The following is a 23,120-nucleotide window of genomic DNA, read 5'->3' on the forward strand; positions in this document are numbered from 1 at the left end:
TCATTGTTTCAAAATCAGGATGATCAACAAAATAGTAAAATAAAACATAGCCCTAGCAGCAAAATTCCTTTTTAGTGACTTCTGCTTTATCACCTATAATTATACTGTGGCAGTTTAGTCTGGAATATGAAGTTAATGAGCTGTGCTCTCTGTTATGGCTGTTCCTCTACTAGTTTGTTTTTATAGACCTTAGCCTCTCAAATAGACAGTCTTATAGTCCTCTTCAGAACTGGAAAAGCATGTAGGCTTTAAAAGATTGTTAATATTTGTAGGCTTTAAAAGATTGTTAATATTTGTAGGCTTTAAAAGATTGTGAATATTTGGAATCTTTCCTGGATAATGAGGTTTACTTCCAAACTACCTTTCTGCCAGGAACACACCAGTGCTTCAGTACTGCTAGTTCATTCAACGTTGTGCAGAATGCATCATAAAAAGTTACTGAAGTCAACTCTGATCTTGGGTTCTCTGTAGAGACCACAAGTGATACACTGCTCATGTCGTTATATAATGCTTCAATTAATCTACCTCATCTCTCACTTCCTGCTGTTGTGGTTGGAAGGAACTGTTCTGCTCTTAAGCTCCTCTTACAAAGACTGGTTGGAGTACATTGTAATAGAGGAGAAGGATGATTTCCTCTTCTTAGGAGCTGCTGAACATGCTGTGGGGAAGAGAAATATCCAGAACCTGCACTGTGGCAAGCAGAAGGGTTGCACCAGGGTTGTGGGAGCATGTCTTCCACTAAGGAAAATGAGAAATTGCAGGGAGAACTTAGGAATAAACAGTTGGTCCTTGGGAGAGACTGAAAGAGCTTTCTTCAGTGTTGGAGGAGATTGTTTTATTTCTTCCCTTTTTTGTTGTTGTTGTGGTGTTGGTAAAATCAGCCAGTACTTGTTTAGGGCTTGACCACTTTGTCTAAACAAACTGCAGTATTGCTGGCTGTTACCCAAGCTTGCTTGTGCCTTTCACAGTTACCAAGCAGATAAAATACTCAGGGCCACCTGTCCTGGTGTAGTGAGGGAGTGTTTGCAGCAGTGGGTTCAGGATTCAGGGGGTGCAGAGTAACTCCCTGTCAGCAGACACTTCTCTCTGTTGTGGGTTTGTGTCTCACTTGTTGTTGTGGTGGTGGTTGGGTTTTTTTGCTGGGGTGGGGTAGAGATGGGGCAGTTTGGAGGGCTGGCTCTCATTCACATTCCTCTGGTCTGGTGAGCTCTTCCCCAGCAAAGGGAGAACAGGTGTATAGGTTTGGTGTTGGATTCCATGGACCAACAGTGTAGCAGTTACAGCAGTTAATGCAAAATGTCACAGCTGATAAGCCATTTCCCTTTCTAACATCCCCATCTCTACAGATAAAAGTACCTTTCTGTTAGGGCCTAACCTGGATGTTAGCTTTTGTACAGGTTTGAAGAGGTGAAGGAAGAAATTGCTGAAATGAGAGAAGTCACAATGAGATTTTTTGACAGTGAAAGAAGGATCAAGATCAAGTGTTTGCTAATGGAGACCTGAAATTAGGTGGACTCAGCAAGCAAAGACAGCAGTAGAGTGCAGATATATTTTTCTGTTAGTTATGATGCCATTTATTGGCAGTTAGTGATTGTGCCTTTGAATTCATGTCCTAGCTTTAGCATCTGTCTCTTTAGCCCATGTTTCCTAAGTAAGAGGTTCTGTCCCTGCAGTCACTTTGTAAATTGTGGTGTCCTTTGATTATTGCCACTAGATTCTCCATTCAATGGAACCTTTAATTTACAGCAAACCTGTATTGCTTCATCTATTGAGACACACCCCACACTCCCCTCCAAGCTGAAAAACTGCAACCACAATAGCACATACTAATTTGGCCTGTTGAGTTAATTGAGGGTGGCAGAAGAGCTGCCTGTAACTGGTCATTATCACTTCAGGTGCTACAGGGAGTAATTCTTATCATGAGTTTTGCTGTCCTTGCAGTGTTTGTGTCAGGTGATATGGGAGAGAGTGTCCAGGGAATACCTGTAGCCTGAAAGCTAAGGGTTAACTATTTTCCATTCCAGAATTTAATTTGGAGCCATTTGTAATCTGTATACTTTATTAGTGCTTTGGTGCTGATGCTTTAACATGGATGTGTTAAAAGGCATGAAAAAAATTCTGAAGAGACACTAAAATCTGAAAAATAATTGGTGAAACTGAAGCATTTATTGTCACCTCAGCTGTTGTGAGCAAAAAGAAATAAGCCTAAAGCCTGTGTGGAATAAATTGTTAGCATGTCTTGTTACTGGAAAATTGTGTTGTTATTTAACTTTGTGACTTCTGTGTTTTAGGGTTCTTACACCCTAGAATTTATCTCAAACATTTATTTTTTCCTTAAGGCATGAGTTGAAATGCAATGTACAAATAAAATAGTTGTTGCTGCAGATGTCTGTGTACTTAATTCTGTAGAGCATATCATAAAATAAAATACCAGGAAAATTCTGGGGAAGACTTCTTAGAATCTATCACGGAAAAAAAATGTGTTTAGACTTTTGTCTAGGGTGTGTTCTGTGTATTTTAAGTTGCTGTGTACACCCTGTCTTAAGATAATTATTATCAGATAATTATTTAGAGGTTCTAGCATAGGAGTAGGAAAGTTTACCTCTTCCGAAGTAAAAACCTCACAATAGGATTTGATGAGGATGATGCAACATTAGGTGAGCCTTTAGGAAAAGTGAGCAATAAAATAATGGAAAAGATGTTAACTAAGTGATTCTTCAAGGTACAGTTTACATATGTTACTTGAAAAAAACCCAACATTAAATGAGAGTTTATTGTCAGTGTTCATCACTTTTATGCTCCTGTGGTTTAATGGGAAAAGCCCAATGCTCTGTTTTTGATTGCTGACAGTTTGAAAATATTTTCTCTCTCTGTTTTGACAGGCCAGTTGGAATGCCAAAAATGGAAAAAGTTTACCTACATAACCCTAGCTCAGAAGAAACAATTACATTAGTATCAATATCTGCTACGACGTCACATTTTCATGCATCATTTTTCCAAAATAGGGTAAGTTATTTTGCTTTCTCCAAATGAGCTTTGTTGAGCCTCTCTCCAGCCTGGATGGGAGAGCAACTTACTGCAAAAAAATGACACACCTAAAATTATAAGATGCTTCAGTTCTTGGTCTCTTACCTGAGCAAATTTGAACCAAGCACAGGAACACAGGAGTTCTGGCTGCGTTGGAAGTGTGTTGTAATTGATGGTTTAACTGCACATCTCCTTTGTTCCTGCAGTGACTACATTGCCTTTGAGCAGGAACAAACTGTTCTTAGCATTTTTCTGAAAATTCCACGTCGTGTGAAGTAGTGTTTGTGTGAAGTAGTCACTCCAGTGCACTTAGAGCTGTAACTGATTGTGTTCAGGACCTTGTGCTCTCAGTCAAGGTGTCAGCAGGGTGAACTCCTAACCACCTTTCTGTCTGATAAGGTCCTGTAGTTTCAGTTTTGTCTGCAGGGTCTGTGGCCTAGCAGGGGCCATATAAACATTAGAAGCTTCAGAAAACCTGTCTGTAAGCAACCTTTCTTAATTATGGAGCTCTTGTAGTAATTGCCTTTCTCCAGTGATCTGTGAACTGTCAATCCAAAATATTTGTGTGATAAGCTGAACTCTTAGGTTTAGAATTCAACCTAAAACCTCAATTTAATACGATCCTGCACTAGCTAATAGTTGTAAAGTATTGGGGGGTTTATTACTTTGTTACACATTTTATTTTTCTGAAACTTCTAATCTTTTTATTTTTCAAAATCTTTTCTAATTTAAGCATTTCCATAAAGAACACGTAGAGATCTGTAGCACAAAAACTATTGCTCATCTGTATGGTGGAATATCTTCAGTAATCAGCTTTTCTTATCCCTCTACTTGCTTGGTTTTATTTTTTTCCAGAAAATTCTTCCAGGAGGGAATACATCCTTCGATGTAGTTTTCCTTGCAAGAGTAGTGGGAAATGTAGAGAACACTTTATTTATTAACACTTCTAATCATGGGGTATTTACTTATCAGGTAAGAGAATTACACCCTTTCAGAGAAAGTTGTGAATTGTGAATCAATTGTGAATCAATCAAATGCCCTTGGATGCCTAACCATCCAAGGGTGTTTGCACAAGAATGGTGTGATGTTTGTTGGGGTTTTTTTTTTCATCAACCCAGGTGAAGAAGTTTCCATCCCTGCTGCTTGTTCTAGCACAGAGATACACCTTTGTAAATACCTGTAGGGCAGTCCTGTAAGACAGATGGATGAAATTGAGTAGAGTTTAAAATCCTCCCAGCACCTCTGTTGTTTGTGTGTTGTTTTAGTGGCTCATGGTAGTGATCTAGCTCATTCTTTAGCTCTATACTCACCTGATCTAGTGGCAAGACAATGTTATTCTTGTACTCATCTGATCTAGTGGCAAGACAATGTTATTCATTAAGCTGGCAAAAAAATTACTCAGCTGAGGTTCAAGCAGATAAATCAGACAGATCAGAGAGACTGAAAAGTGAAAAATGAGATAAATCCTCTTGTTGAAAGAATATGATTCTTACCATGGGAATGTTTTGCAAACAGCAGAAACACTTCCTGTGTGGATAGTTGCATAATGGTGTGACTAAAGGACTTTTTCATACCTCTTGAACCTTTAGCTGCTATCTAGTGCTCCAGAATGTTAGATTTTGTCTCCCTGTTTTCTCAGGATGTCAGTGTAAGTGGTAACTCTGAGAAATACCATTCAGCTGCAAACTAATGGTACTGCTTTAAATGCCTGGTTAGAAATACACTGTAAAATGAATCAAAAAGAGTGTTTGCTGGGTTACTAAAATTGGTGTGCAGGCTCTCCACAATTGCTTGCAGTTCTTGAAGTTGTGTTTCTTTCTCTGGCCCAGGTGTTTGGCATTGGAGTTCCGAACCCCTATCGACTGCGCCCGTTTATTGGGGCACGAGTTCCTGTAAATAGCAGTTTTTCTCCTATAATAAATATACATAACCCTCACAGTGAACCTTTGCAGGTGAGCCTGAGAGAAAAATCCTTAAATGCAAGTTTATGATGTTAAGTTGAAATGATGTTTAGTCTGGTGGCACTTAAAATTCTCAACTTTAAAGCTATTGGAAGTCGTCTTTCGTATTATATAATTGGGTTTTTTCCTGTTTAACTGCAAATAAGTTCTAGAAATTGTAGATTTTAGTCACAGTTCTCTTCGTTTGCCAAATTGAGGTTTTACAGGAAAATTTGAGCTTTCTAAACGATTGTAATGACTGCAATATAAAGATTCACTTCACTGACAATTAAGAATGCTGAAGCAAACAAAGTAAAATGTGCTTTGAATCCAGACATGCCTCTTAGCTTCCTCCTGCCTGTTCTGCACAGCACAAGGTGTTGTCAGGGTGTACCCTCACATGTCATGTTGGCAGCATTCTTATGTTAAGGCAGGACTGATGTCTTTACCTAACCACAGCTTGATTCTGTTACGTGATTCACAAACTGGGAAATGCTGTAGAGTGTCCTTCAAGTGTACCACTAGCAAATGGCTGTGTCATCACTAAAGTGAATTTACAAGATACTCCAGTGGTCAAATAGTCACAGAACCATCAAGGTTGGAGGAAACCTCTAAGATCATCCAGTCCAACCATTAACCTGCCACTCTACTGGAGCCACTAAACCCTAAACCAGATCCTCCAGTGTCAGATCCAGATGCCTCTTCAACACTTCCAGGGATGGTGACTCCACCACCTCCCTGGGCAATCTATTCCAGTGCCTGAACACCCTAAAAGGGCCAAATTCTTTCTTAGCATCCAATCTGACTCTCCCCTGTCTCAGCTCATGACCATTCCCTCTAGTCCTCTCCCTGCAGCCATGGCAGGAGAGACTAGTCACTAGCTGTGCCATTGCATGTGATAATACCTGATAACTAAACCAGAATCCCTTTAAAGCTGAGTGCTAACATTTTCCTGTTACCCACCTCAGGTGGTAGAAATGTACTCCAGTGGAGGGGATCTCCATTTAGAGCTTCCCACAGGTCAGCAGGGAGGAACAAGGAAGCTATGGGTGAGTAGTCCTGTCTTCATTCTCTTTGTTTAGAGAGGTTTTATTTTGATATGATTTTAGATTTGGGGTTTTTGTTAATCCCCTTTATTTCTTGTCATGTAATCCATTAAAATACCCCATAAAAATGGAAAACAGTAACAGAGTCATTAATACGGTGGTAGGAATTGAATGGAAAGTTTAATTAAATTAAGCCATATGTATTGAGCTGTGTATTTTTGTAATGCAAAGAATAAAATGATTCTCAGTAGGATGAATTACACCTGCCTGAGCATTCAGGATAACGTAGCCCTGAAGGCCTGTGAGCTAGATCTAACCCACAGAAAAAATACGTGTGGTTGGCTGGTTGGTTAGAGTTTTTTTGTGTTGTATTTTTGGTGGTGGTGAGTTTTTTAACTCAGAAAGTCCTTCCTGCAAATTAATATGGATGCACACATGGGTTGAAAATGCAGCTGAACAAATTTAGAGAATACAAATCTATGAAACACTACTAAACAAAACAGCAGTGTGTGTAGCTGCAGTAAGTCCCTAGATCATGAGTTGAGAGTGGCTGGAAATTGTTCTGAAAAATAATCCTGCATACATACCTTATAGTTCCTCTTTATTAATCATGACTGCTGCTGCAGCCAGGGTAGTGGGTTGGGTGGACTCTGGTCTGGCCATTAAATCTGTTTTGTTGTATTCTTCCCTTAATATAATTTTGAAGTAACACATGCTGATACCTTTAAGTGAAATAAAATTAGAATCATCCTGAAGGTAAAGTTTTGGCTCTGTAGATCACATTGTAGGTACTATCCAGCTAGATACAAAACCTGTTTTCCTCTCTAGTTAGAATTACTTGGTTTTCTGATGACTGGTTTTTGGTCTGGGAGAGAATTCAAAGTCATTGGGCTCCAAAGCTTGTCTTTTGCTCAAGTATATCATCACAGTCACACGACAATTATTTTGTTGTAAGAGTAAAGCCAGGATATTTCCAAGGGAGCTACCAAGGACATTCCCAGTACTTAATTCCTGTCTTGTCTGCAGAAAGTCCATCAGAATGGCAGTATTTTGGTTTCTGATAGAAAACTTACAAGCAAGTGTTAGCAGAGATCACAAGTGGAAAGAATAAACAGATGCTGAGTGTTAGATGTAAACATCAAAATGGATTTTAAAAACCGAGGGCCCTAATGTTTTGACACTGTTTTAGTCCAGTTGCTTTGCTTTTAAAGACAGCCCCTTCCTTTTGTCCAAAGAGCTCAAGAGGCATGTTTTTCAGAGCATGGAGCTTTTCAGCTTCTCTGGGCCAGGCTGCCAGTTAAAGTGATGATGACTCACATGTGAAGGCTCCCAGTGTCTTGCATGGACTAATCCTCTTGTTTTTCATATCAACCATTGGTATTTCAAAACAATAAGGCAACTAGAAGTCAAACCAGTGGAAGGAAACTCCCAGCTATATTTCATTGTATTGGCTATGTCAAGAGCTGCACTGCAGTTAGAAAAAGCTGCAAAGTAGAAGAAATGATTTGAAATATGGTGATGGTACTTTGACATGTGGATGTAGGTAATTGTCTAACATTGTTCCCATGCCAAATGCTTCATCCAATCCTCCAAGGCTGGATGAAGCAGTCTGCACATGCAGGAGTATTTGTGTAATCACTCTTCAAAGTTACTTTGGGGATCCAACTAACTTTGGGTCGCTGGTTACACTTAGGGTAGAGTCAGATCACATCCTTTGGAGCATTAACGAGTGGCTGCACTATGTTGGGTCTGTGAATAAGTGTGAAAAGAAAACTTGAAAGGTTGCTAGTTTAGGGACTCCCCAAGTAGTAGCAGTTGAAACTAGTTGCTTTGATATTCAACAGTTTTCGAAGAACACATCTGCAGTCATCGTGCCATAAAAATATGGCTCGACCTCCAGAGTGCATCGGCCTGGGGTTGAACTACAGAAAGCACAGAAGAGAAGTACGAGACAATCAGGACCTATATGTGTTACTTCCTGTCCAGCTGACACAATATCAATCATTGCAAGGACTACTCATCAAAAATTCCTACTTTCTCTCATATTTGTTTGCACTCACAGTGTAAGAAGTTCCATATTTCAAGTTGAGGTTTTCATCTTCTGTTTAAAAAAAAATCCAATCCCCAGACCCTCTGTCATGTGATGGGGAACAATATGCAGTGTTAGTATTTCAGCTGTGGTGCTGAAGCTAATCTTGTAGAATCATAGAAGATTGGAGAGACCTTTAAGATCATCAAGTCCATCTGTTGTGCTGCAGCTGTGTCCAGCAAATACAGAAAGTTGTCTTTCTATAACCTTGAATGCAAATTAGAGCTTTTATGGAATAGGCATCAATAAGAAACTAAAACACATGTTGGCTTTTTACTGTAAATTACAGGGTGACTAATAAATTTGAAGCTCCACAGGCTTCTGGCCACTTGGAGTTCTGCACTTTTTCCATTGGTGTATAGCACAGAAACTGTATGACTTGTGTCTGCTTTGGAGGAAAAAACAATTGGAATAGGCAAACCCAGTGGTTTATGTTACTGTACTCAACCACATTTTAATGAACATCTTTTTGGGTTTTGGTAGATTCTGTTAATAGAGACTACTGTCTTTTTGTCACACTTATAATCCATAAAACTTAGAATCATAGAGTCATAGAATCATAGAGTCATATAATTGTTCACTTAATCAAGTGGTACATGAAAGTTCTCTCATGTGTACCTATTTTTAGTCATAGAATCGTAGAATTTAGGGGTTGGAATGGACCTTAGAGATCATCCAGCCCCAACCCCTGCCCTGGGCAGGGACACCTCCCACCAGAGCAGGTTGCTCAAGGCTCATCCAACCTGGCTGTGAACACTGCCAGGGTTGGGGCAGCCACAGCCTCCCTGGGCACCCTGGGACAGTGTCTCACCAGTGTCATATTAGATAATTACAACTCTCCTTTCTAAATTTAATAGTCATTTTAATAACATGCAGCCTGTCTCTTCTTGCTATTGCAGCTTTTTCTCTTAATGCAATTACCCTGAATGCTTCTATTGTAATAATTTGGTGTGACAGCTTTATTTTTTTTTAATTGCCACACTCTCATAGATGTGCTTTGATTATTTATCAGGAAATACCTCCCTACGAAACAAAAGGAGTGATGAGAGCCAGCTTTTCTTCAAGAGAAGCAGATAATCACACAGCCTTCATCAGAATAAAAACAAATGCCTCAGACAGCACAGAATTTATCATTCTCCCTGTTGAAGTAGAAGTTACAACAGGTTTGTAGAAAAGTGATTGACTTTTTGGTTTGTTCTGTGGTTTAGGTTTTGGGTTTTGTTTTTTTCAATTACTCAAATGAATTATTTTCTTTTTCTTAAAGCACCAGGAATCTATTCATCAACAGAAATGCTAGATTTTGGTACACTGAGAACACAAGGTAAACCATTCTCCAGGTCCAATTTCTTATATATAAGATCCTTCTTTAAGTGCTTAACATTTTACACTTGCATTAATGTTGTTTAGTGGAATAAAAAATATATATATATTAGAAAGTAGTAAAACTGAAGGTATCTTTTGAAACTGTAAAATGCATTTATTACTGAGGAAAAAGAGTGTATATATATATATATATATTCTTTCAACTAAAAAAGATGGTTTCTGAAGTCCTTATCCTTGCAACTTCCTTAACATGTGAAGATTTTACAGTAAGATTAGTTTCTGCCTAATGCTGGTGCATCTGGCAAAATTATGCATTGTAGTATTTTTACCCTGTTCATTTCTTAATGTGTAAGAAATAGAAGTGGTTAGCTGAAGTGTGTAGTAGCTGCACAGAAGTGTGTCAGATCCTTGAACTAGCTAATTTGTGTGTTCTGTCATGTTAGTCATAAATTTTGAACACTGAACAGAGGATTTATAGGAAATCACCTAGTGCAGATGACTTTGCCTAATCACTGAACAGAGGATTTATATGAGATCACCTAGTGCAGATGACTTTGCCTAAGGTTCTTAGTTCAACTAGCCTAATAGCCAGGTGTGTTTTTTGTTCTTTAACAGATCTGCCAAAAATTTTGAATCTGCATTTATTAAATTCAGGAACAAAAGATGTGCCAATTACAGTAAGTTGGATTTCCTTTCGATTTGAAACTTTCTACTTGGATTTGCTTTGCCACATCAAAGTTGCTCATTCACAGGTTCACCACGTAGTGCTCAGAATTAGAAACTAGGTGATGTGTGACTGAAAATGTAACTTAATAGTAGGGCAAAGAATTCTGATGCATGATAAAATTCCTTCTCTTCACAGCCTTCTTTGAATGGCTGTTCCAGCATTTGTGGGCTGTGCCTGCAATATCTGAGCCTTGGGAAGCTTTTGTACTGGAGAACAGTCACTTGTGTTCAGTGAATGAGAGATTAATGCAGAATCTGAGAGATTCTTTGTCCTGGTCACACACACATCACATTTCCACATCAGTGTCAAAAGTGGTTGCCCAACATAATCTTTGAAGATAAGCACAGAGTAGCTTTCAGGAGCTGACTGTAAAATGACCTTGGTTTTCTTAAGCTTATCTGCTTTGTAGCTTGAAATAAGGTAAAAGCCCAAACACTCCAGAGCTCTTTCCATTAAGGTCCCTGCAGCTGGATGTGCAGCCAGCTGCACAATTCTAGGGTTTGGAGTTTTTTACTTTCTATTTTGGTCACAGAATTTTGGCTCTAGTCTGGTAGTCTGCCTTTGTTCATTCATACCTTTTTCCTGTGTGATTTTTCTCATTGCCCACTGTTTTTCTCACTTCTTCCTTCTCCCCTTCCTGTCTTCATGTTTTCCAGATTTAGCTGTGTAGCTAGCTAGACCTTGTCCCAGTGCACTTCAAAAGGTGTTGAAGTGTTGAAAAGAAATCAGAGGAGCCAGAAGAATGACTGAAGGGTTGGCAAAGGTTTCTTACTGAGCTCTGGGAGAGCAGTTCTGTGTTTATAGAACTTAGAGCTGTAACTATAAGGAACAGCATTTTAATAGCACAGATCAGGCAAAGCATTAGGATACTGGAAACTGAGGCTAAATTAATTTAAAGTAGAAACAGGACACATTTGTAGGAATGAAGGAAACTTTTATTGTAAACAGGACTTAATTCTTTGATGTCCTAATGTTTTATTGCATGAATGAGGTCAGGTGATCCTATAAGGTCTCTCTTGGCTTTGTAAGCTCTGACTCAGCATCCATGGAGGGTGTTTAAAAACAAAAATGAAATAACTCTATATGATTTTTACAGTGAGAAGTTTGGTTAATTTATTACATTATTTTTCCAGCTAGATCTGCATGGCCATATTCTTAGATTTGACAGGTTTTTGGCACACTTTTTCCAGCTAGATCTGCATGGCTATCTTCTTAGATTTGACAGGTTTTTGGCACAGGGACAGTTTTTTGTGTTTTTTAAGTGTGGAATATACTTCCTGAGTACAATGCAAATAACCATACTCAAAACATCAGTATCACTTCTAATATCTAATAGTGTAGTGCCTAATTCATACTCCTCCATTTAAAAAAACCCCAAACTTCTCCTTTTCTTCTTCTTTTTTTTTTTTTTTTTTTTTTATTTAAGGTTTTGGTCTTTGGACTATGATCTGTAAACCACAGATGTGAGTCTAATCTGTCATTTAATAACATGATACATGTCATGACAAAACTTTTCCAGATAAATTCCTCTTCTACAATGTATCAAAGCAGTACATTTGATATTCTTAAAGCCTTTGGGACTCGTGCAGTGAAAAGGTTGCCACACAGGTCCAGACATGATGTCTTTTTTTAGTGTGTCACATATGACACATCAAGTTGATTGTTCTCCTTTAGGCACAGCTTTGTTGGGAGGTTTGTAACCTGTCTAGCTTTTGAAGCACTGTGTGAATTTCTGCTGCTGTGCCATTTAAGGAATTTCAAAGTGGTAAGCAAGAGTAAAGAATTTTTAGAAGGAACCTGGTGAATGTCTTCTAGGAAAGCTTGAGTAATGGACTTCTGAGCCTTTAGAGCTAGGCTTTAAAAGCAGTGAGACAGAGCTGTGTGACAAATTTCATCTTAATGTCAGAAGAAAAGGCCAAGGCTATATTTAGCATATGTTTAAGCTGGGTGCTGGAGGAACTAAATATCTTCAGGTCACCAGTGTCCAAGGGAGCACTAATACTGTTGCCAGAGTTGTAGTTGTTCTGCCTTTCAGTCCCTTAGTCATGCTGTGGTCCAGAAATTAGTTGAGGAAAATAAGAGTGAATCACTTGACTTCCTTTTTTGAGTTCTAAAACTCTTTATAAAATCTTCCTAATCTGTAGAGTTTGATCCATTATTAGGGAGAATAATGTTTATTTCATGACTGGATATTTCATGGTCATTTCAATCATGACTGGATTATTTCATGAATACTGGATAAACTGTTGTCATGCTGCAAGAGTTAAGCCATGCTGTCAAAAATCTAGTAAATGTAGCTTGTTGAGCACTTTCTTTATCCCTTCTCAAGAAAGAAAATTATGTATTTCCTTAAGGCAGTTTAAGCTGTTTGATTGACAAAAGCAAAGGCACTTCAAAACTTGAGCTCCTGATCATGTTTGATGCATTAACTTCAGGACACCCATATTGAAACTGAGTTCTATCAGTTTGAAAGCAAAGTGTTTGTATAAGGAAATATTTACTTCTGTCACAACTCATCTACTTCAGAGTTGGGGTTAATTTCTCTCTCCAGCCTGCAAGAAGTAGTTTGCTTCTGTGTTATATTTTCAGTCTGCACATTTGAATGCATCAGTCTCAAAGTTACCAAGGTGCAGATATCTTTAAGGATAAAAATCCAATAGTAGTTTATTTTGTGGCTGTTCTGGATGGTGAAGCTGAACTTTGTTGGTTACATGTTTGCATAAACAGAAGGCCAAGTAATTACTGACAAAATAATTGTGTCTGTAGAAGCAAATAAAATGGTGCAGAAGTGGTTGTGACACTAATGGAGCCAACCTTGGTCTGCTGCCTGTAGCCACAGAGCTTTTTCCTCTTGCAGCAGAGTAGCTGTGTCTCTAGTATCTGTAAGCAAAAGTCTTCAGCCTGCTCAGTCTTTAGGTGGACAAGAATGAAACAAGTGACTTTCTGACAGGTGAACAGTGTGGATGATGAACATGTGCCAGTCCTTCAGCCTATACTCTTGTCGTGGTTTAACCCCAGCACAGCCAAGAACCACAGAGCCACTCACTCACTGCCCCAGCAACGGGATGGGGGAGTGAATTAGAAGGGTAAAAGCTACAAAAACTCATGGGTTGAGATAAAGACAGTTTAATAGAGAAAGCAAAAGCTGCACACACAAGCATAGCAAAACAAGGAATTCATTCACTGCTTCCTGAAGACAGGAGGTGTTCAGCATCTCCAGGAGAGCAGGGACCAGCACATGGCATGGTTCCTTGGGAAGACAAACACATCACTCCAGATGTCCCCCTGTCCTTCTTCTTCCTCCCACTTTATATACTGAGCATGATGTGCTATGGTATGGAATATCCCTTTGGTCAGGTTGGGTCACCTGTCCCAGCTGTGTCTCCTCCCAATCTCCCATGCAGCCCCAACTTCCTTGCCAGTGTGGCAGTATGGAAAGCAGCAAAGGCCTTGGCTCTGGGTGAGCTCTGCTCAGCAATAACAAAAACATCTCTGCATTACCAACCCTGTGCTCTGCACAAACCCAAACATAGCCTCATACTAGCTTCTATGAAGAAAGTTAACTCTACTTCATCTCAAACCAGCACAACTCTCCTCTTCAGTTTATTAGAATATGTGTGGTCTGAGAGTCCTTAAACCTTCAAAGTCTTTAACTGCTGCAATAGCACAAAGCTTTCTCTTCCCTTTACAACATTTCATTTTCTGCTGTTCTGCTTCTGCTCTTATCCTAAACATCCAACGTGTCTTCATGGAGCAGGGTCAGGAATCCTGAGTGTGGCATTCTGGGGGAGAGCCACATGTTACTGAACATGTCTGAAAATTCTTCCCCACACAAGTTGCTGTTAAAAAGGTTTTTTTGAGAAAAATGGTTATATTGCATCCATGATAGAATTTATTTTGCATGTATCTTCATGACCTGTGCATATTTGATGATTCTCAAGGCACATTTAAGGACAGGTTTTTGCTTGGGCTTTGTTTGAAATAGGTTGAAATTTGAGGAAAGTAAAGTTGAAAGGATTCTTAAGGATGTTTGGTTTGTGTTTCCTTGTATAGCATATAATCAAGCAACAAATGAGAAGTGTGGGTTATGTAGTTAAGAAATTTTCAACAAGGCAGTGTAAACTTAGCTAAATTTGTTAGCTGTAGAGTTTTTGAGTAAATACAGATAGACTTGTTACACTTGTGATTTAAGAGATGCCTCTCTGAAACCTGCCATTTTTCTGACAACAGGCAATCCTTTCAGATATTTCCAATTTTATTTCCTGAATGGAATCAGCATTATTTCAAACCAATAATTAAAGAACAGCATTTTGCATAAAAAGAGCTTCTAGAAATAGTTATCCTGTCACGCAGAAGTTGTGAAATTCATTACAGCTTTGGTTTCATCTGCTTTAAGAGTTTTTTTCTTTAAAAGGCACAGCAAGATTTCAGTTTTGTAGTGTGAATTTGGTTAGAAGAAAATTGTGATAATTATTAATTGACTCTTGAAGAGAAATAGGCAGTATCTGTACCATGTGAATGCAGATGGTGGAGAAAGGTCAGTACTATAAATCCAAAATCCAAAACTTCTGGTTGAGTTAGCAGAGAGTATTTATGAGCTGCAGGAGTAGTGCTGCATGTTTTCCCTAGGGATCTCGTGGTCTGCAGAACTGTTAGGTGGGCATGATTTTATGGCTTTAATTTACAATCAAGGACAGTTTAGCCTGGAAGAGCTGTAGTTGGTTGGTAGCACTAGGTGTCTGCCTTGCTCCTCTTTGACCATGGAAGCAGGTGCTAAACCTCTGCAGCCCAGCAGAAGGTGAGCCAGCATCCTTTTCATTCCTTAATACAGCATCCTGTGATTTGCTGCATCTTAGCAGCTGCTGCATGAGCAGCTGAGCTGTTCTTAAAGCAGAAGACAGCTGGGGAGGAAGAATCATGCTAGCCATCCAAATTTTAAGCAAAATAAGGATAAGATTATTTAAATGCTCCATGCCAAGTTTCTCAGCCATCCGAATTTTAAGCAAAATAAGGATAAGGTTATTTAAATGCTCCATGCCAAGTTTCTCTCCATGGAATCTAGGTAGAGTTTGCTTGCTGTCTTTGTAGAGTCTTCAGGTTTTGGCACAGAATCCTTAATCCTGCTCCATAGCAATGAGCAGCTCTACAAATCAGCTCTGGCTAATAACTGACACAATACCTATTCCAGTAGTGCCCCATTTACCTTTTCCATTGAGTTTAAACCAGGAATCCTCAGATGCAAAAGGTGATCTTGTGAAATGTTGGTTTAGAACAAGTGTCTTCTCAGGTCTACAAAACTGTTCTCTGTACAATGAGTTGTTTTTTTCCCTGTGGCAGCTCTGCAGACTTAGCATGGGATCAGAGACAGGGTAGATAGATGTATCATCACTGGTAATTGCACGAGTCAGTGAAGAGCTTTGTTAATGAGTGCAGCAGAGACAAATAGTCTAGCTGTTGTAGCCATGCAGAATGAAGAATAAAAAACAAATCTTAATTTAAATAAAGCTTGTTTTGTATTTCATTGACACGTTTCTGGCCATTCTGTCACTTCATTCAACATCCCCAAGGAGAACTTCTCTCTTTCCCACTCTCCTGCATGCTGAGTAATTTGTGGAACCTGAAAAAAAATCAAAAACATCTTATAATGCTGCTTTGCTATAGGAAGGACAGACCTGTAAGAGCTCAGCCCAAATGAGCTGCAGTTGTATCACAGTGGAAACAGGTGAAGGCTGCACAGCATGGTAGCAATGATAAATTTACAAGTGCTTCATATTTTGATTGTTTGCAGAGTGTTAGACCTACACCACAGAACGAAGCTATAACAGTACATTTCAAGCCAGTTACGTTAAAAGCCTCTGAAAGTAAATACACCAAAGTCGCAAGTATTAGCTTTGATGGTAAGTATTGCTCTCTTCTTACAACTTGTCAAGTGCTTCTGAAGGCTTTCTGAAGCTTCATTAATCATTTTCACTCTCTTGACAAAATACTGTTTGTAATTTGAGAAGAAAATGGAATTTTCTTGCCTGGGAAAGGCTTACAGTTCTTCTAAACTTCAGTTATTTCTGTAGGGGTTGTCTGTTCATGGTCAGCCAATAGCTTAGACTGAAAAATACTGATGAGAAGAATCATAGAATCATCAAGGTTGGAGGAGACCTCTAAGATCATCCAGTCCAGCCATTAACCTGTCACTGCTGGAACCACTAAACCCTAAACCAGATCCTCCAGTGTCAGATCCAGACACCAAACACCTCCAGGGATGGTGACTCCACCACCTCCCTGGGAATCTATTCCAGTGCCTGAACACCCTCACAGGGGAAAAAATAAGAGAAGGTGTCCTTAATTTTTCTACTAAACATAACAGTGTTCTTATGTTAAGACACTGATCATTTAAATCTATTTTTAGTCTAGATAGGCATTTGGTTTTGAGAAGTCCTAATAAACCAGGTAATGAGTACAAGTTACTCCTGGGGAGATTCCAGTTATTCAGAAGAGGAAAAGTTTTCACAATGAGAACAGTCAGCCATGGAAATAATCTCCCCAGGAAGGAGGTGAAGTCCCCAGTGTTGGACACTGAAGGTTCATCTGGCCAAGGTGCTGAGCCATCTTGTCTAGACTGTACTTTTGGCTAGAAGGGTTGGACCAGATGATTCTCAAGGTTCCCTTCCAACCTGGTATTCCATGATTTTTCTCCTATATAGTGTGACTGTAAATACTCTGCTGGCATTTTGTAGAAAGGCACCTCCCTTTCTATAGAGATATTAATCAGCTGTCAGAATGGTGGTGACTGCTCAGATGTTACTGCTGTAAGATACTTGTTGGTGCTGTCTGTCTGTCTGCCTGGATTGCTTGATACTGGAACCTTAGAGATGCAATACTTTTCATTTGTGGTAGGTATAATTTTAGAAGTTGTATGCATAGAGAGGAGATAATTGAATTTTTTATTATCATTTATCGATTAGCACTTCAGATATTTAATAGCTTACAGTTCATAACACAAGTAAAGTATGGCTTAGCCTATAAATAAATTCTGAAATTGCTGAACTGTGTCAACTTGAGGTGATAATATGTTCAGATTTTGAAGCTGGAGGGAATTGTTATATGAGGATCTACTGAGTAACATATGGTATGTCTTGGAAGGAAGTGTGAAAATTACCCAGTCAAGCTGCTTAATGTGTTTAAGGAATTAACTTGGTAAATTCTTATCAGTGAGCAGGAAGCCCTAAATATTTGCAAGTTCAGGGGCTTGGTGATTTCTCTTATCTATTATTTAAATCCCTTGATTTTCCTGGTGCTGCAGCTGCCAGAACAACATTGCTTGTTTTGTGATCTTCGTAGAGTCAGAGAATTTTAGGGTTTGGAATGGACCTTAGAGATCATCTAGTCCCACTCCCTGCCCTGGGCAGGGACATCTTCCCATTAGACCAGATTGCTCAAAGCTTCAGCCAACCTGGCTTTGAACACTACCAGCAACACAATATCAAGGAAATAACTGAACCATTTTGTCTTCTGCTGATAGGACAAGGAGCCTTACACTAGTTCAGTTAAACATTAGAAAAAATAGCACAGCTGCCAAAGATCCAGAGTACAGGCCTGATGTTCATATTCACTCACCTAGTCCCATGTAGGCCGGAGCAGACCTGTGAGCATCATTCTTGGTGCTTGTGCAGTTTGGGCTCTTCCATGGATTCTGCATCTATTTCTGTAAAGTTTGGCTTGTCTTTAGTTCTTCATTACTAAGATGATGTTGCTTTCCTGGCCCAAAGTCCCTCTCAGCTGGTAGCCCTGAGTGAGAAATGCAGCAGTCTCAAGTTTGTGTTCTGTTAGTGGAGGAGCAGACCTGTGAGCATCATTCTTGGTGCTTGTGCAGTTTGGGCTCTTCCATGGATTCTGCATCTATTTCTGTAAAGTTTGGCTTGTCTTTAGTTCTTCATTACTAAGATGATGTTGCTTTCCTGGCCCAAAGTCCCTCTCAGCTGGTAGCCCTGAGTGAGAAATGCAGCAGTCTCAAGTTTGTGTTCTGTTAGTGGAGGGATAGATGCATTCCTGAGTGGGGAGTTCAGCTCATCTGGGATCCAAATTATCCTCTGGACATGTTCTTTATATGACAGAACAACCAGGCTTCCCTTCTGCAGATAAGCTGGTTAAATCAGGCAGGTCATCTAGCTCGTGTGTTAAATGGGGAGAATGTGGAACTCAGATCTCTTGCTTCAAAAATTTTATTCTAGATCAGTTCCTTATTGCAGTATCCTTAACATCCATTTTTTCTTTCCATGATATTGCATTTCTGGGCTATCTCTGTGCTTTTATTATTCCACTCATTCTAGTCTAGCCTAATGGATGCTTTTTTTTGTCTTCTTTAACAAACTTCTCATATTCCACAGCATCAAAAGCAAAAAAGGCATCACAGTCTTCTGGAAAAATAACTGTTAAAGCAAAAGAGAAGAGCTACTCCAAACTTGAAATACCTTATCAAGCAGAAGTGTTGGATGGGTAAGCTTACATAGCTGACCATGGTTCAAAACTCAGTGCTGTAAATGAGCAGGGAATTTAGACTTTTTGAGGGGGAAGAGCATATAAAGAGGTGACCCCCAAGCTCTCCAAATCTGGAGCTTATTTAGAAGTACAATTACTTGCTTGAATTTTTCTGGTTTTAAACAAGTAGATGAGGCTGTCTTAGCAAGGCATAAGCTGATTTCAAGGCTTGAGTTCAAATTAACCTTAGTGAGTTGTTTTTCAGAGCAGTTAAAGGCTACAGATGAGACATTTTAAAATACAATATTGGAAAATTCTCTGGTTTTGCATTTGTTGTTCTATCACTGTATAAGGTAGGGGCAGACAAAATATCTTTGGTTTTAAGAAAAATTTTGGAAGTACTGTCAGTGTTTCCTTGATTTTTATTATTTGGTTACGAGGTATGGCTAAGTTGACTTTAAACCCATTGTTGAAATGAGGTGCTACCTTAGCAACAGAAGGGGCAGGACCTGAAAGGCAAACAAACTAAACCTTACCTGTTGGAACTTTTGTGCTGCAGACACCTGATTTGGTTAATAAGGAATATGCATGACTTGCAAACTATCTTAATGCTTCAACACTTCCTATTAGGCTGATTTGCCTATTTTCTTATCTCATTTGAATTACTTAATCATCAATGTCCCTGTAGTGCTGCTGTTGCAGTTCCAGCATGCAGTGGGGTATGTACCTTTCTGCTGTTTGAGTGACTGAATTGCAGTCTTTGTGTAAGGAAAACACTTTATTTTGTTGACATTGCCTTCTTTTAACAGGTATTTAGGATTTGATCAAAACACTCTTTCACTGACAGTGCTGCTGATTCTGTGGAGAGGCTCATCTACCTAACCAACACGTTCAGTTTTGCAGTCCTTATACATGATGTTGTGTTACCAGAAGAAGCAAAACCAATGTTTAAAGTAAGTCCCATTTCAGTGAACATTTTTACCTGGTAGTAAATGCTTAAATGTGCTGCACTTTGTTCAGTCGTAACATTGATCTTTGTTGTTCACTGATCTCTGATTCTGTGGAGAGGCTCATCTACCTAACCAACACGTTCAGTTTTGCAGTCCTTATACATGATGTTGTGTTACCAGAAGAAGCAAAACCAATGTTTAAAGTAAGTCCCATTTCAGTGAACATTTTTACCTGGTAGTAAATGCTTAAATGTGCTGCACTTTGTTCAGTCGTAACATTGATCTTTGTTGTTCACTGATCTAGGTCCAGAACTTCAGTAAACCAGTCTTAATTCCACCTAATGAATCCAGATATATTTTTACACTTCGTTTTATGCCTTCCACATCATCTGTTCATGTAGACAACAACATTTTACTTATCACCAATGCTTCTAAATTTCACCTACCCGTTCGAGCCTACACAGGATTTCTAGATGTAAGTTGGTTTTTTTGGTTTCTAGCTAATTCAGTCTAATTAGAGGCAGAGTTCATAAGGATCTTTTTAATTCTTTATTCTGCTTTGGTTGCTGCTGAAAAATTCTCTTTTGTTCACGTTAGTTTTACGTAGAAAATGTGCAGAATTTCCCGATTTTCACAGTATGTTGTATTAGACTTATTAATGCATTTGTTAATGAGCTTAGCGTTTGAGCACATTTTATATCTAACCTGTGCTAAAATACCTTTATCAATCCTTCTAGTACTTTGTACTGCCTCCAAAAACTGAGGAGCAATTTATAGATTTTGGCATACTGAGTGCGACAGAAGCTACCAGCATTTTATTTGCAGTCATCAACAGCAATCCAATCGAGGTAAGGGTGGATTTAATTTTAGTTCATCTTTGAAAAAAATGTGCACTGGTGTTGTCACTGAAAACAGTACCTTTTGTTCCTTTTAAGCTGGCTATAAAAAGTTGGCATATTATAGGGGATGGTTTGGCTGTAGAACTGCTAACAACAGAAAAGGGAAACAGAACGACGATAATTGCAAACCACCACGAGCTACAAAATGCTACTGCATCTGATCAGTCTTCAGTAAGTAATCCTTTGAATCCATGGCTTAAAGCTAGATTTAGGAGGGGAGGGACAAAAGAGACAAACCTCTGCAGCTTCTCATGGTTTCATTATAGCAGGGGAGAGATAAGAATTCTTCATTTTTGAGTTTGAGTATGATAAAGCATGTGTATTTTCCAAATTTAAGAAGCAGTATTGTATTCAGATTGTTTAGATTTTGGAAGGGGAACCTTCAGAAACAGCAGCCTTCATGCCCTCAGATAATGCTCATCATTTATCTGGAAATTTATTGCCACAGGGAATAGATAATTTTTGTGTTCGGCACTTACGCATGTGAATTTCTTGTTTGCCACTGATAGTGGTTTGAAATGGATTTTGAGTCACTTTAAAGAAATAAAAGGATGCTGGGTATGCTTTATTAGTGAAATTTCTTTCCACTGAATGGAATAAAATGGATGACCCTTTTCCTACCATTACAGGTGATCCTAGCATCAGGCTATTATGCTGTGTTCAGAGTCAATCTGACAGCAAAAGAACTCGAAGGAATTCATGATGGAGCTGTACAAATCACAACAGATTATGAGGTATATTTATTGTATATTCATGGGTCTTGCCCAAAAGATACATTCAGTCTTGTAAACGTGAAGTTTTAAGGGTTGTATTAGTGGACAGATTATAGTATCAGGGAAAAGTTGAGTTTGGAAGGGAACTGGAGGTGAGGTTATCTCTGCAGGTTAACCCTGCATCACACAAAAATAGTGCTACTTGTGCTGTGCCTGCTCTGAAGGAATGAAGGATGATTTTCAATGAGTTTCATCTGGCTTTCAGAAATAGCCATTTAAATGTGGCTGAAAGCTTTGCAGTTTGGGTTCTTTGAGCATGACACATGCTCAAAGCATCTGTGCATGGATCTTTGGGCATAACATGCTCTGACAATGTGCTCTTTGGGACATTATCAGTTCCTGAAATTGAGCTGTAATTTCAGACTTTGTCAAAACCCAATGGGAGAGTTGTTTTGGAGAATCATAAAATCATTAAAGTTGAAGAAGACCTCCAAGATGGTCAAGTCCATCCTTTGACCAAACACCACCATGGCCACTAAAGCATATCACTGTTTGCTGGCAGTTGATGGAACAGAGTCCTTACACTAAGATCAGTATGAGAGAAAACAGCCAATTAATTCTGAGCTTCATATGCCTTATTTTTGCAGGAGAGAGATTCTAATAAGTAATGGAATCTGTATTTAATATCTTTATGTGATATATGTAGAAAAAACCCCAACTGTGACACTGTGCTTGTCAAGTCAGGAAATGATAGTGGTTCTGTTGATACTACAGAAAATGGGAAATTCCTAATTTCTGCCAGTTATCTGAGGTTTTAAGCTATTTTCAATATGCCCATACATGTATGTGACCCTTCAGTTATAGAACCTGAAGCATTTGATTTTCTTGCTTGTTCTTGCAAGTTACTCTGCTTGTATTGGTACTTTAATAACATGCAGAAAGACTCACATTGCCATCCCTTCCACACTCATTTGCCTAAGTCTGTGTATCTTGAGGTCTTACCATGACCTCTGTTTTTTGACAAGTTGGGCATATCTTCTTCCCTTCCATACTCGGTTACTTTAAAGATCTTAACCTCCAGTTTTCCAACAAAGTAATGGTCATTCAAGTGAGACCTATATAATGCCCCATTGGAGAGCTTATATTTTAACTGTGCTTTTGTGTTCCATAGGGAATGGTGCTAAGGATGGCTGGGTAAAGATGTGCTTCCTGTTTGGAATGTGAGGATGTGTTAAAATCTTAACCCATATTTCCAACTTTTAAATGTGTATATAATCTTAGACTGTTAGTTGTAGAATATCAGGGATTTGTTACTCTATGTAATTCAAATTGGAAGAGACATTCAAAGGCTGGAATGTAAGTTTTTTCTGCTAAACTTTTCTTGTTCTTCTTTTTGTCCAGATTTTAACTATACCAGTGAAGGCAGTGATTGCTGTAGGCTCATTGACCTGTTCCCCAAAACATGTTTTTCTTCCACCTTCTTTTCCGGTAAGAGAGTTGGGTCATAGCATTAGATGTTTCCTTGCTGTGTTTTTTCTTTATCTGTACTTTTCAAGGGTGACCACTGTCCTGAGTTACTGTGTGTCAGATTGCTGGAGAGATTGTGCTACTGAACTGTGATTCAGTTTGTGTCCTCTAGAACCCACTTGAGTGGGATCTTGGAATACTGATACAACTCTTTGCAGCCTCTCGAACCTGATTCTTCACAGCTTCATTCTACTGTAGCTGTGGTCACTTAGTTATTACCAATTTGTTTGTTGGCACTAAGAATAGGAGAGAGATGAAATTGCACAAATGCTTGTTCCAAATCCTAGGTGTAATACCAAAGCTGTGTGGGTCTACAGCTCTGCAGAAGTTTGGAATGGCTGTTTTCATCCCTGTTCCTGCAGTAGTGTTTATTCAGTGAGTGCTGAAAGCAGTTTCTTTGTTCAGGC

General features: G+C 39.0%; 1 protein-coding gene across 1 annotated transcript in view; it reads left to right on the forward strand.

Moving 5' to 3' along the window:
* Positions 1–22,674, forward strand: part of LOC103811527 (transmembrane protein 131-like) — a gene marked incomplete at both ends in the record, with an annotated part of 44,624 nt that extends 21,950 nt beyond the window's left edge. Inside the window, 16 exons of the mRNA XM_009084505.1 lie at positions 2,883–3,006; positions 3,883–3,999; positions 4,857–4,979; positions 5,936–6,016; positions 9,115–9,265; positions 9,367–9,423; positions 10,041–10,102; positions 15,941–16,049; positions 18,534–18,642; positions 19,434–19,484; positions 19,645–19,777; positions 19,879–20,049; positions 20,312–20,422; positions 20,510–20,644; positions 21,103–21,207; positions 22,588–22,674. Coding sequence (XP_009082753.1) covers positions 2,883–3,006; positions 3,883–3,999; positions 4,857–4,979; positions 5,936–6,016; positions 9,115–9,265; positions 9,367–9,423; positions 10,041–10,102; positions 15,941–16,049; positions 18,534–18,642; positions 19,434–19,484; positions 19,645–19,777; positions 19,879–20,049; positions 20,312–20,422; positions 20,510–20,644; positions 21,103–21,207; positions 22,588–22,674 — 1,726 coding nt within the window. The remainder of the gene's footprint in view (positions 1–2,882; positions 3,007–3,882; positions 4,000–4,856; positions 4,980–5,935; positions 6,017–9,114; positions 9,266–9,366; positions 9,424–10,040; positions 10,103–15,940; positions 16,050–18,533; positions 18,643–19,433; positions 19,485–19,644; positions 19,778–19,878; positions 20,050–20,311; positions 20,423–20,509; positions 20,645–21,102; positions 21,208–22,587) is intronic.
* Positions 22,675–23,120: the final 446 nt, after the last annotated feature.

The sequence above is a fragment of the Acanthisitta chloris genome, unplaced genomic scaffold (assembly GCF_000695815.1).
Source record: "Acanthisitta chloris isolate BGI_N310 unplaced genomic scaffold, ASM69581v1 scaffold21351, whole genome shotgun sequence".
Lineage (NCBI taxonomy): Eukaryota > Metazoa > Chordata > Aves > Passeriformes > Acanthisittidae > Acanthisitta > Acanthisitta chloris.